The following is a 14,740-nucleotide window of genomic DNA, read 5'->3' on the forward strand; positions in this document are numbered from 1 at the left end:
CTCCCCAGACCTGCAGTCTTACTTGGTGATACTCTTGGCAAGAGATGAGACTTTACCTCAGACAAGAAGGGCTGGCACAAAACGCTGCTGTCCTTCCACCCCGGGCTTCCCTCCTTGCGATCCCATTCCCTAGTCAACATTGGGGTCTTTGTTTTCCGGGGCCTATTTGTTCCCATCTCCAGTAATCAAAAGAATGTTTGCCTGTGTCCCTGACTCCTTTCACAATCCCTTATCCTGTCTTATACTTTGTTAAGGAGGAGTCCTCCAGGTTATCTTCCTCCATTCCCCTGCTGTGTGTGTGTGTGTGTGTGTGTGTGTGTGTGTGTGTGTGTGTGTGTGTGTGTGTGTGTGTTTTACCTTCCTGCCTCCTCCTCACTCTACAGGAGGGAGCTGACATTGGCTTGAAAGAAGTAAAGTCAACATCTGCTGCTTTCCTGTGGAGCCTAAGTGATTCATAGAGCGGATGGGGAGAGTCCACAGGAAAAAAGGAGGGAGGAGGAAAAGCCACAAGAGACATTCTGTACAATCCCAAGGAACAGAGGGGCTTTTAGACAGGCAACTGCCATCCACGCCTGAAACCTGAGACTCCGTGGTACACTTGCCTGCCCTCAGGTGCTGGGGAAACAGAGCTGCCTCTAGGCTTGCTGGCACCACCTTCCCAAGCCTCGGCCTTCCTTGGAAGATCTGATTTTTTTTTTCCTGGAGCCAAGGGTCCCCCAAGTGGCTAAAGCTAAAATAGCAGAGAAGACAGGATACCCTAGGCAGTGTGTGTGCATGTGCCTCTGTGTGTGTGTGGTATATGTGCGTGTGTGCGTGTGTGTGTGTGTGTGTATACTAGGGCTTGAACTCAGGGCCTGACACTCTTGCTTATTTTTTTCACTTAAGGTTAGCATTCTACCACGTGAGCCACAGCTCCACTTCAGCTTTTCTGGTGGTTAACTGGAGATTAGACAGACCTTCCGACACAGGCTAGTTTTACACCATGATTCACAGATCTTAGCCTCCTGAATAGCTAGGACTATAAGAACTAGCTTCTGGTGTCCAGTTATCCCGGGCCTCCCTCTTTAACTGTACCAAGACTGAAGCGTGAGGATTACTACTTGATCATGGGAAGAACCTTTTCCTTGTCCGTCCATGAGATTGACATTTAAAAGCCAGACACTAGGCTGAGCTCTCAGAAACAAGCCCTCACCTGTCCATCTTCGACTGTATAGCATTATAGCATGCATAGTTCCTAGGGCAATGTTTCTGGAGCAACCTTGGTCATTTTTTTTGGGGGGGGGGTCCGGTCGTGGGGCCTGAATTCTGGGCCTGGGGGCTGTCCCTTAGCTCTTCAGCTCAAAGCTAACGCTCTACCACTTGAGCCACAGCACCACTTCCGGCTTTTTTTCTTTTTGCTTATGTGGTGCTGAGGAATCGAACCCAGGGCCTCATGCATGCAAGGCAAGCGCTCTACCACTGAGCCACCTTCCCAGCCCCACCTTGGTCATTTTTTAAAAGGGTTTTTATGATAGAATCAGTTTGTCAGCTCTTATGTGATGTTTACTGGAAACCCCCAAAGTAAATTCTATATTTAAACCACCAGTCTTGCTTCTATCTTGGTCACAACCAGCAAAGAAAATTGGATTTTCTCCCTTTTTTTCCCAAAATTATTTTTTTAGTTTTTTTTTTTTTTTTAAATGTGCTGATGGGCTTGAACTTGGGGCCTTTCACTCTTGCTTAGTTTTTTTTTTTTTTTTTTTGCTCAAGGTGGCATTCTACCACTTGAGACACAGTTCTACTTCTGGTTTTTTGTTGGTTAATTGAAGATAAGAGTCTCATGGCCTTTCCTGCCCAAGCTGGCTTCCTCAGATCTCAGACTCTCAAGTAGCTAGGTTTATGGTCATGAGCACTCAGCCAGCAATTTGATTTTCAGATATACTGAGAAACTTGGTTTCTTTTTGTGTCATCAGGATTTTGGATACCAAAATCAGTAATTGGTCTCCACAGTGAAACTCTGATTTAGCATTGGAAGAATCAGCGCTCATTTCAAGTTAGACAGAGCAAAGATTCAGTTGCATAAGGGGAATATTGGCCAGAGAACCTGTCTTTCCAGGCTGTTCTTGAGGCCTGGATGAATGTTTATTTTGGTATGCATCTGACCTTCGGCAGAGGGCTACCTCCCTGGGCATTGTCTGTTTCCCAGCAGAGTAGACAATATATCAGATGGTGAGGACAAATAAAGTTCAGTGTCAAATGACTTCTGACTCTGTTTGAGTTTCCTAGGATATAGCCTGCTCAAAAATGGTGAGTAAATGGTGGGCAAATTTTTACTTTATCTGATTCTTTTTGTTTGTGCTGGTACCAGAGTTTGAATTCAAGGCCTAGACACTATCTCTTAGCTTTTATGTTAAAAGCTTTTATGTTAAAAGCTCTACCAGTCGAACCACACCTCCACTTCCAGCTTTTTTGGTGGTTATTTGGAGATAAAAGTTTCATGAACTTTACTGCCCGGGCTGGCTTTGAACCATATTCCTCAGATCTCAGTTGGGATTATAGGCATGAGCCACCAGCACCCAGCTTGCCTGTGTCTTTATATTGTAGATTTCCTAGGGCTGGGAAGGTGGCTCAGTGGTAGAGTGCTTGCCTTGCATGCAGGAGGCCCTGGGTTTGATTCCTCAGCATGCACCACATAAGCAGAAAAGGCTGGAAGTGGTGCTGTGGCTCAAGTGCTAGAGCACTAGCCTTGAGCTGAGGAGCTGAGGGACAGTGCCCAGACCCAGAGTTCAAGCTCCACAATGGACAAAAAAAAAAAAAAAGTAGATTTCCTAGAAGAGAAAGTTATAAAGTATATTTTGATTATTTTCTGTGATTCTCCCATGTGAAATGTGCTATAGCCTCCTGTAATTCTCATTTACTTATAGAACTATAGAGTATAAGGTGTGTAGGTTCAGGAAGTACAGAAGGCTGGGAAGGTGGCTTAGTGGTAGAGTGCTTGCCTAGCATGCATGAAGCCCTGGGTTTGATTCCTCAGTATCACATACACAGAAAAAGCCGGAAGTGGTGCTGTGTCTCAAGTGATAGAGTGTTAACTTTGAGCAAAAGAAGCTCAGGGAGAGTGCCCAAGCCCTGAGTTCAAGCCCTAGGACTGGCAAAAAACAAAAAAACCCAAAGAGGCCTATATTGAAATCACCCATCTTTTATTTATTAGCCTTAAATAAACATCACTGAGGCTCAGATGACTGTAAGATGCTATTCAGTACAGTTGTTAATAATGAAAACAGTTTTGGAGTTAAATGTAGGCTATACTGCTTCAAACCTGTTTGACCTCAGACAGATTTAACTTTTCTAGGGGTAGTTTTCTTGTCTGTAAATCTATTAGAACCTGGTGCTGGTGGCTCCAGCCTGTAATCCTAGCTACTCAGAAGGCTAAGATCTGAAGTTCTCAGTTTGAAATCAGCCTGGGCAGAAAAGTCCCGGAGACTCTTTATCTCTGGCTAACCAGAAAAGCAAAGGGTGGAGCATCAGCCTCAAGTGGAACAGCACCCAGGCCCTGAGTTCAAGCCCTTGTACTCTCCATCCTCCCCCACCCCCAACCAAAAGTCTCAACTTAAAAGGGAGTGAAGACAGGAAAGATCGGGTTTGTATTTTGTTGTTGCTGCTGTTTTTTTCAGAGAGGGAATGCTAAGATAAAAATCCTCTCTTTGCCCCTTCCTAAGTCAAAGTTGGGTTAGAAAATTGGTCTTGACCCCCTTTCCCTCAGGTTTTGTTCCCCAGGTAGCAGCGGGGGCCCGGTCTTATCTATGTTCAGGGCACAGCGACCTCCTCCTGGTTCCCAAAGCTCTCTTTTAAGTCCTCTTGAGTGCTTGGGGTTTGTTCCCATGGGGCGGGGATGCTGGAGGAGGGGAAGAAGCAGAGGCCCCTGGGTGTAATGAAGTGTCCTCACCGCCTGTAAGAGCCCTCCCTGGGAAGCCGGGGTTCGCCTGCCTCCTCACCGTTCTGGGAGGGGCGGGAATGAGGCGAGCTTCGGGAGAGGCCGGTGCACACTGCGAGGCGGGGCCCAGGACCCGGCCCCGAAAGAGGGGAGGTGCACACTGCAGGGCGGACTGCGGGGTTTGGTGGGTGGGGCGGAGCTTCAGGCCCAGCCCTCGCCTTCTCGTCCCTGATTGGGTAGTGTGGGGGTCTGGGCGGGGCCTGAGGCGGGGCCGCTCTCTGCTTTTTGACAGCCGTCTCCGCCCCGGCTGGCGCAGAGTCCCCGGGTCTGGGCAGCGGTGCCCGGCTCTCCACGCGTCCCCGTCCTCCCGCGGCCCTGGCTCCGGCCATGAAGCGCATCTTCTCCTGCTCCAGCTCGCAAGTGGCGGTAGGTGCCAGCGTGTGTGGCCCGGGTCTGGGTTCGAGACCTCTGCTGGCAGAAATCTCGAGTCCCAGCTTCGTGCACCACGGCGGCCTTCAGCTCCCGTGGTCTGCCCAGCGCTTCCGCAGGGCAGCCGGCCAGCCTCGCTGACCTGACGCCGCTGTCCCCCAGACCGGACCCCCAGCCTCCGACCCGCTTCGGAGCGTCCTCCTTCCCCACCGTCTTGTGCTTCGCTGCTGCTTTCTTGTCCCACTCAGCATCTCCCCCTACTCCCAACTTCTGGAAGGTTCTCTGCAGCCCTGTCATCATCCCAAGGCCCTCCCTGTTCTCTACTGCTGTGTCTGTCAGTCCCAAAAGGCCACCAGCATCTGCCCGGCCCCTCCTCGGGCTTTGGCTCTGTTCGCCCCCCTATCTTCGGTTCCTTACGCACTGCCTCACTTCCACCCTGCCTTCTCCTCCCACCTGGCCCCATCCTTCCCATTTGTTCCCGCCCAGCAGGTACTACACTCAGCCCCACAGCCTCTCATAACCTTCCTTCACAGTCTGCTCTGTCCATCTCACCAACCCTCACCTACACTACTGAACCTCGGGCATCACCCAAAACTCTTTCCAAATGAGCTCTCAAAACAGCAGTTTTGGGCTGTGTGTGTGTGTGTGTGTGTGTGTGTGTGTGTGTGTGTGTGTGTGTGTGTGTGTGTGTACAGGGGCTGGAACTCTGGGCTTGGGCACTACCTCTTAGCTTTTGTTTTGCTCAAGGCTGGCACTCCACCACTTGAGCCACAACTCTATTTTCAGCTTTTTGGTGTTTAAGTGAAGATAAGAGTCTCATGGACTCCCCTTCCCCGGCTGGCTTTGAAACCATGATCCTCAGATCTCAGCCCCCTGAGCAGCTAGATGACAGGCATAAGCCATTGGCACTCGGCTGCACTTTCTGTTCTTTCCTTCAATCTGTGTTCCACTCAGCCCAATGGGCACTCATTTCTACCCAACCTACTCTTTGCTCTGGATCTCCTTTTTGCTTGCTCACTGTGGGTCAGTCTTTCAGGCTAGCTAGCCTGACAGGGACTGCCAAAGGATGCACAACTGTGCCTGGCTGCTTCTCAAAGGATGGTGTGATTCTCCTGCAGAATCTACTCTGGCCAGTTCAGTGCAGTATGCTCATCAGACTGGTATGTGGGCTAGTCAAGGCTTTCTGTCTGTTTCTCTCCAGACTCTTACTCTGAACCCATACCCAGTTGTTAATGACTTAATTTGCTGTTTTCTTTGATTGAAGAAAAGGGAAGATGCTAGAGCAGACACATCATGAGAGTTCCTAGCAGGCCACACTAGTTTCTAGCTTCTGCTGGAACAAAACAGAAGGTTAATGAAGATACCGTATTGTAGTAACTTAGATACTATCTAGTATTTAAGCTAGGTGCTGGGGGCTCTAGCCTGTAATCCTAACTATTCAGGAGGCTAAGATATGAGGATCTCAGTTCAAAGCCAGCCTGAACAAGAAAGTAGACTCTTAATTCCAATTTATCACCAAAAGCCAGGAGTGGACCTGTGGTTCAGGTGGTAGAGCACCACCTTTGAGCAAAAAAAGCTAAGTGACAGTGCCCAGGCCCTGAGTTCAAGACCCAGTGCTGGCACAGAAACAATAAATAAAGAAGATAGTAACTCAGAAAGGATATAGCTTCTCCTTCTCTGAAAATCTCTTATAGACAGACCCTCGCCTTCCTTTCTCCCAATCTGGGAATAGAATTTTCTCTGGAGGTTGGGATTAGAGATCATTCAGAAGTGAATGAACCAGCTACTCATAGTAACATTGCTTGGTTGGCATGACTTAGTGGTGTCATTTATTTGTAAGCAAATATGAGGAATGCTCAGTTAGCTTACTTTGCATGGGCAGGTCACAGAAACTAGGAAGAAAGTTGTGAGGCAAGAGTAGGAACGCTGTTGAGACCTGTCCTGTCCTATTTCCATTTGTTCCTCCATTTAGTTTCTTTACATTGACCAACTTGTCAAAAGAAATTTTAATTATGGGTGCCAGAGACTGTGTCTTCCCTCCCTAGATCCTGTCATAATTTATAATGATTTTCCTATTCATTGATACGGACTATCTAATTAAAATCCCCAACATTCCTTCCTTCTCAGGTTTGTGCTTGGGAATGAGGAACTATTTCATTCTTCCTGATTTTCCAGTCTCTGGGCAGGGCCTCCTCTCAAGTACAGAGTAATGGCTGGATCTTGGAGTTTTAGAACCATTTTTGTGTATTTCTTGACTCTAGATGTCCTGAGGTGTTTTCTTTTTTGTCCTGAAATTTGATCATTAGAAAAGCCCATTCTAAATTTTTTGTGTGTGCATATGCTAGTACTGGGCTTTGAAGTCAGAGCCTAAATACTGTCCCTTAGCTTTTTCCCAAAAGGCCAATACTCTACCACTACTTCTGACTTTTTGGTGGTTAATTGGAAATAAGAATCTCACAAACTTTCTTGACAGGGCTGATTTCAAACTTCAGTCCTCAGATCTCAGCCTCCTGAGTACCTAGGATTACAAGTGTGAGCTACCAGCACTCAAACATTTGTCTTTCTTGGGTCTAGCTGGCCTGAGGTTTGATCACCAGGAGAATCTAAACTCTTCTTAGTATAACAAGATTTTAGGGTGGTGAGGGTCTGAAAGTAGAGAATGGATTTAGAGCAATCTAAAAATGAAACCTATTGCTCAGTCTTGGGTATGCAGTCATAAATAAAAATAAAAATTTTAAAATAAAATATAATAGGTCAGGGTCTGCTATAAGTTGTTTCTTCATGAAATCTTCCCACATGTCCGATGATCATTTCCTCCACTTCTTTGGGGGTTAACAACATTGGGCCCACTTGTCAGAGGAATGCTATGAGTTTTTTCTGGCAACTATAACAACCTAACCTCTTGCTGGTGCCAGGAGTTACCTCACTCTATCCCAGCTCAGATCCCTGAGTCCAACTCAAAGTCCTGCGCCCTCTGGTTGAGGGAAGGACAAAAAGAGCAGTGATTATTCTAAAATTAGTCTATGCAGCCAGGTGCTGGTGGCTCATGCTTCTCAGCGTCTCAGAGGGCTGAGATATGAGGATGGAAGCAGACAAATTCGAAAGAGTTTTGTCTCCAATTAACTAGCAAAAAGCCAGAAATGGAGCTAGGTTCAAGTGGCAAAGTGCCAGCTATGAGTGAAAAATCCAAAACAGGAGCTCAAAGCCAAGTTTAAGCATACATACAGACACAGACACAGACACACACAGACACACACACAGATACAGACACACACACACATCTCCTAAAATCTCATTTTATTTTATTAAAGTACAGAATATCTTCATAAGCATCTTACATATGAGCTTACTCTACCTAGGTAGGTAATAGACCAAAAAGCAGATCACTGAATAGCTTTAAATATTGATGCCAGATCAGTTTCATTTGAAGTGTTGTGAGATCCTGCCTGGATCCTCAGGGCAGCTTTTCTATTTCCATTCAACTGTTCTGCAAGAGTAGCCCTTGTGTCCTTCACTACCTTCCATCTTGATAGGATGCTGACAGATACCACAGCCACAGCTAGGAAAGGGTACACTTACTTCAACAAAGGCCTCCTAATCTCAGCTATGGGAATAATGCACTTGTTGATGATTGCTTTGGTGATTGCTCCCTGGGAGTTATGATGGCTATCCAATTTCTATCCAATGTGCTAAGGGATGAATTGGATCTTGGAATCTGAAAGCAATCTCTTATTCTTCTGGTTTGTTTTTTGTCAGTCATGATGCTTGAACTTTGGGTGCTGTCCCTCAGCTCTTCAGCTCAAGGCAAGCACTCTACCACTACAGCCACAGTGCCACTTCCAGTTTTCTTGTGGTTAATTGGAGATAAGTCTCATGGACTTTCCTGCCCAGGCTGGCTTTGAACCATGATCCTCAGGTCTCAGCCTCCTGAGCCACTGGCATCAGCTGTTTCTTGTTCTTGTTTGTTTGTTTATTACTGTTTTTCCTTTTTGTGTGTGCTGGTTCTAGGGCTTGAACTCAAGTCTTCTCACTTTCACTTGACTTCTTTTGCTTGTATCTGGTACTCTATCACTTGAGCCACACCTCTACTTCCTGCTTTTTACTGATTAATTGAGTCTCTTGGATTTATTTGCCCAGACTGACTTTGAACTGTCATCCTCAGATCTCAGCCTCAGTACCAGCACAGAAAAAAGGAAAAAGGAGAGAAAGAGAGAGAGAGAGAGAGAGAGAGAGAGAAGAAAGAAAGAAGAAAGAAAGAAAGAAAGAGAGAAAGAAAGAAAGAAAGAGAAAGAAAGGAAAGAAAGAAAAAAAGACTTTAGAGCCTGGTGTGGTGGCACACATCTGTAATCCTAGCACTCATGAAGTGGAGAAAGGAGGATTGCAAGTTCCACCAATCTGGGTTATATAGCATGAGCCCCTGTCTACAGAAGGAAAAAAAAATGGCTTGAGCCAGAGAACTTCAAGCTGAGGTCATTTGATGGCAGTGCTGTGTGGCGGAGGCCTCTGTGTTCCCGAGTGTGACCTGGTTCCCAGGGTACAGCGTTGTTACATGTCAGAGTCTGTTAGTATGGGGAGTTATTTTGCTTACTTTGTCCTTTGAGAAAGAACCTGTTTGGAGACATCTCCCCAGGGAGTAGCAACTGAGGGTGGGCGGCTGCACCCTAAGGCAAGCTGAGAAGTGTGTGCATCTGGAAACAAGTAACCCTTTTTCTTTTTTTCTTTTTCTTTTTGTCAGTCGTGGGGCTTGAACTCTGGGCCTGGGCGCTGTCCCTCAGCTCTTCAGCTCAAGGCGAGGGCTCTTTAGCTTGAGCCACAGTGCCACTTCCAGTTTTCTCATGGTTTATTGGAGATAAAAGTCTCATGGACGCTGGGCGCTGGTGGCTCACGCCTGTAATCCTAGCTACTCAGGAGGCTGAGATCTGAGGATCTTGGTTCAAAGCCAGCCCGGGCAGGAGAGATCGTGAGACTCCTATCTCCAATAAACCACCACAAAACCGAAAGTGGCGCTGTAGCTCAAGTGGTAGAGAGCTCGCCTTGAGCTAAAGAGCTGAGGGACAGCGCCCAGGCCCAGAGTTCAAGCCCCACAACCGACCAAAAAAAAAAAAAAAAAGAGTCTCATGGACTTTCCTGCCCGGGCTGGCTTTGACCGGTGATCCTCAGATCTCAGCCTCCAGAGTAGCTAGGATTATAGGCGTGAGTCACCAGCATCCAGCTAACCCTTTTTCTTTGTAATAGCCAGAAATAGGACTGGGGATCAGCTAGCCTGGGTTCTAATTCCAATGTGACCACTCTTTTCTTCTTCCTTTTTTTTGGGGGGGGGGTGGAGGGTCTGTCATGGGGCTTGAACTCAGGGCCTGGGCGCTGTCCCTCAGCTCTTTTGCTGAAGGCTAGTGCTCTCTACCACTTTGAACTATAACACCACTTCTGGGTTTCTGATGGTTAATTGGAGATAAGAGTCTCCCAAACTTTCCTGCCTTGGCTGACTTTGAACCACAATCCTCAGATCATGCCTACTCTTTCTATATGATCCTGGACCATGCTCTAATATCAGTGTGTTTCTGATTTCTTTTCTCTCTCCAAGACATAAGGTGATATCACCCTTAATTATTTTCCAATGATATGGAGAAGCTAATTGAAAAGACCACAAAGTTTTACAAGTTTTACTTTTTTTTTTTGGTGGTGGTGATACAGATTGAACTGAAGAATTTGTGCTTGCTATCACTTAAACAACACTTCCAGTTGCTATAAGTTCTGCATAGAAATATTACTTTAGGGGGCTGGAAAGATGGCTCAGTGGTAGAGCGCTTGCCTTGCATGCATGAGTCCCTGGGTTCGATTCCTCAGCACCATATAAGCAAAATGAAAAAAGCCGGAAGTGGCGCTGTGGCTCAAGTGGTAGAGTGCTAGCCTTGAGCTGAAGAGCTGAGGGACAGCGCCCAGGCCCAGAGTTCAGGTCTCAAGACCCGACCCCCCCCCCCCCAAAAAAAAAAAAAGAGAGAGAAAGAAATATTACTTTAGCACCCAGGCCTTGATTTCTAGCCCTAGGACTGGGGGAAAAAAAAAAAAAGATTAGATTCAAGCTGGGCTCCAGTGGCATGCCTATATCTTAGCTACTCAGGAGGCTGAAACCTAAGGGAGCACAGATCAAAGCCAGCTCAGGTAGAAAAGTCTGAAAAACTCCATCCCCAATTAACCAGCAAAAAGCTATGCTCAGGTGGTAAAAACGTATGAAGGAGCAAAATAAGCAAGCTCTAAGTTCTTTTCCTTTTTTTTTTTTTTTTCTTTTTTCTTTTGGTTGGTCCTGGGGCTTGAACTGTGGGCCTGGGTGCTGTCTTTGAGCTCTTCAGTTCAAGGCTAGCACACTACCACTTGAGCCACAGCACCACTTCCGGTTTTCTGATGGTTAACTGGAGATAAGAGTCTCACAGACTTTCCTGCCTAGGCTGGCTTTGAACCTTGCTTCTCAGATCTCAGCCTCCTGAGTAGCTAGGATCACAGGTGTAAGCCACTGATGCCCAGCTTGTAAGCTCTAAATTCTGAGCCAAGCTCAGCTATCAAACTGAAGTCCTGAGGTCAGCCCCAGGTACCAGAAAAACAAATCTGCCCTGTCATTGGTTAATAGCTTATCCTGCCTATAAAACAGTATTTGAAAATGAATTATTGGGCTTCCATGGGCACTAATTTTCTTCACCTCTTTTTATAGCCTCTTTTTTTGTTGTTGAGATTATACTCCATAAAACATAATGTGCCACCACCAATTTCTCATTCCTTCCTGTCTTAGTATAAGGATGTCATACATTTATATGACTCTATGGTTTATGAAGAGATTATGTACATATTAGCTTGTTTAATATGCACAGACTGATGAGGTAGTTATTATTACCCATATTTTATAGATGAAGAAACAGGGTCGAGGTGTTTGATGGCTGGCTTTAAGTCACCTAGCTGAGAATGTAGTCAAACCAGGTTCTAAACCCAGCTCAGCTGACAATATATTTATCTGGGGTCCTTTTCACCATATCAAAGATCATGGCAGAAAAGAAAGCAAAGAATTCTGGGCCCAACCAGGCTTCTCTGTGCTTTCCGACCTATGTGCTTCTAACAGCTCTCTCTCTTTCACGCCCTGGAGTACTTCAATTATTATAATTACTCCTCCATAGCAGAACTCAAGCTGGAGTGAGAGGACAATGTATGACGTGTGGCTTTTGTAGGAGACACCTGCTCCCTGTCAGGGAACTGAGGAGGGAGGAGAGGAAGAGGGCAGTTCTCCACTGCCTCTGCCCTTCTAGGCTTCCTCATCACAGCTAGAGACCAATCTTTTGTCTTTTTTTTCCGTGTGTGTGTGTGTGTGTGTGTGTGTGTGTGTGTGTGTGTGTGTGTGTGTGTGTGTGTACTGGGGCTTGATCTCAGGGCCAAAATGTTCTTCCTTATCTTTTTCACTCAAGGCTGGTACTTTGCCACTTCAGCCATACCTTCACTTCTAGCTTTTTGCTGGTTAGTTAGAGATAAGAGTCTCAGACCTTTTCTATTCAAGCTAGTTTCAAATTCTGATCCTCAGATTTCAGCCTCCTGGGTAGATAGGTGTGAGCCACCAGCCCCCTGCTTCTTTGTCTTTTGCTTGTTGTTTCTTTAAGAAAGGAAATAGGCACCGTGGCTCATGCCTGTAATCCTAGCTACTCAGAAGGCTGAGATCTGAGGATTGCTGTTCAAAACCAGCCTGGGCAGGAAAGTCCGTGAAACTTTTTTTTTTTTTTTTTTTTGGGTCCCGTCGTGGGGCCTGAACTCTGGGCCTGGGCACTGTCCCTCAGCTCTTCAGCTCAAGGCTAGCGCTCTACCACTTGAGCCACAGCGCCACTTCTGGCTTTTTTCTTTTTGCTGATGTGGTGCTGAGGAATCGAACCCCGGGGCTCAGGCATAAAAGGCAAGCGCTCTACCACTGAGCCACCTTCCCAGCCCCTCCATGAAACTCTTATCTCCAATAAACCACCAGAAATCTGGAAGTGGCACTGTGGCTCAAGTGGTAGAGCGCTTACCTTGAGCTGAAGAACTGAGGGACAGTGCCCAGGCCCAGAGTTCAAGCACCATGACCAAAAAAAAAAGAAAGAAAGGAAATAGGGTAGTTAGGTATGATACAGGAAAACAGAAACCTAGACGCTCCAATCAATTGTGAGATGCAAAGCTGATGGTGGTAGAGTCAGTATGGCTAAGGATTTGGACTTCACACTGTGATGTAAAGTTAGATACCTTGATTTCCTTCTCTAAGGACAAAAACAAAAAAAAAACAAAAAAAAACCATGATGGACAAGTTGGGTACCAGTGGCTCACGCCTGTGATCCTAGCTACCCAGGAGGCTCAAATCTGAGGATCAAGGTTTGAAGCCAGCCCAGGCCAGAAAGTCCATGAGACTCTTATGTCTAATTAACTACCTGAAGCTAAGAGCTTCAGGCCCTGAGTTCAAGCCCCAGTACTAGCCCAGTACTGGGACTTGAATTCAGGGCCAAGACACTCTCCCTTAGCTCTTTCACTAGGGGCTGGTGCTCTACCACTTGAGCCACACCTCCACTTCTAGCCCAAAATGTATTCGAAACAGCATTTCCATATGTGACAATAATGCTATATTTTTGTTTGGTTTTTGATACCAAGTCTCCCTGTATAGCCCAGATTGGCCTTGAAATCAGGATTCTCCTGCTTTAGCCTGTAGGGTGTTGGGATTACAGGCATGCACCATACTTCCTGGCCAATAATTTTTTTTTTCTTGTTGGTCATGGGGCTTGAACTCTGGGCCTGTCCTACAGCTCTTCAGCTCAAGGCTGTCACTTGGGCCACAGAGCCACTTCCGGTTTTCTGGTGGTTTATTGGAGATAAGAGTCTCACAGACTTTCTTGCCCCAGCTGGCTTTGAACCATGATCCTCAGATCTCAGCTACCTGAATAGCTAGGATTACAGGCGTGAGCCACTGGCACCCGGCTATGGCCAATAATTTTTTTTTTTTTTTTTAATTTTGTTTTTGGGTCCGGTCGTGGGGCCTGAACTCTGGGCCTGGGTGCTGTCCCTCAGCTCTTCAGCTCAAGGCTAGCGCTCTACCACTTGAGCCACAGCGCCACTTCCGGCTTTTTTCTTTTTGCTTATGTGGTGCTGAGGAATCGAACTCAGGGCCTCAGGCATGCAAGGCAAGCGCTCTACCACTGAGCCACCCTCCCAGCCCTGGCCAATAATTTTTTATTTTTTTTTATTTTTTATTTTTTTTTTTATTTTTTTTTTATTGTAAAGCTACTATACAGAGGGTTACAGTTACATGAGTGAGGTTATGAGTACACTTCCTCTTGAACATTGTTACCCCCTCCATTGTTTTCCCCCTACCATCCCCTCCCTCCCTCCCTTCCCCGAGGTTCTTTTTTTTTTTTTTGATTGTGATTAAATGATTACATAATTTCAAAGTCACAAGTTCATTCTAACTTCCCTGGAGCAAATTGTCTACCACAGTCTGTAATATATAACAGTGTTCACATGTTATATACCATATTTGTGATCAGCAGCATGAGGATATTTAGTAGTGGTTCAACCAGATGAGCGGGAGTTCTTTGTTTCTTAAGTCCTGTTAGTTTTGTCGTATCACCTAACCTTTTGGATTTAGCATCCACTTATGAGGGAGACCATGTACCGTTTGTCTCTTCGTTCTTGGCTTACCTCGCTCAACATGATTCCTTCTAGCTCCATCCATTTCCCTGCAAATGCCATTATTTTGTCATTTCTAATGGCTGCATAATATTCCATTGTGTATAGATACCACAATTTTTGGATCCATTCATCTGTGGTGGGGCACCTAGGTTGTTTCCATATCCTAGCTATTGCGAACAGTGCTGCAATAAACATGGAGGTGCACGTGTCCTTGTATATTGGTTCCTGTTGTTCAGGGCCTGGCCAATAATTTTTAATCTTGTGGTCCAGTTCTCATTAGGTCCCTGGCTGGTAGTGTAAATGGGTTAATATTTTGCTATCAATGACCAAGTGAGCCAGGCTGAGTGGCTTATGCAGACATGAAGGGACCTTGAGGATGTCCCTTCTCCTTGGGATGGACTCTCGCCATCCCCTTCTGTATTCACATGGTTTGTGGCTGGCTGCCTAGGTGGAGAGATGGAACCGCCGTGATCAGAAACTGCTGGAGGCTGTGCAGCGGGGGGACGTGGGGCGCGTGGCCGCCCTGGCCTCCAGGAAGTCTGCCCGACCCACTAAGCTAGACTCCAGCGGCCAGTCCCCGTAAGTAAGTCCTTTTGGCCCCAAAATGCTATGTCCTTATGTGAAGTCCTTTCAACTCCATCCATTTGAAAAATTTTAACTCTAATATGACCAGGAAATGCTTTCAATTAGCTCCAGTCATGTTTGTTGTAACTAACAAGC

General features: G+C 46.3%; 1 protein-coding gene across 1 annotated transcript in view; it reads left to right on the plus strand.

The window, feature by feature from the left end:
- Positions 1-4,272: 4,272 nt before the first annotated feature.
- The window catches only part of Ankrd35 (ankyrin repeat domain 35), a 29,638-nt gene continuing 19,170 nt past the window's right edge, over positions 4,273-14,740 (plus strand). Inside the window, exons 1-2 of the mRNA XM_042682635.1 lie at positions 4,273-4,339; positions 14,469-14,599. Of these exons, the coding sequence (XP_042538569.1) occupies positions 4,301-4,339; positions 14,469-14,599 (170 nt within the window). The 5' untranslated portion in view covers positions 4,273-4,300. The remainder of the gene's footprint in view (positions 4,340-14,468; positions 14,600-14,740) is intronic.

This window comes from Dipodomys spectabilis, unplaced genomic scaffold, assembly GCF_019054845.1.
Source record: "Dipodomys spectabilis isolate Male_0828 unplaced genomic scaffold, ASM1905484v1 ptg000002l, whole genome shotgun sequence".
Classification (NCBI taxonomy): Eukaryota; Metazoa; Chordata; class Mammalia; order Rodentia; family Heteromyidae; genus Dipodomys; species Dipodomys spectabilis.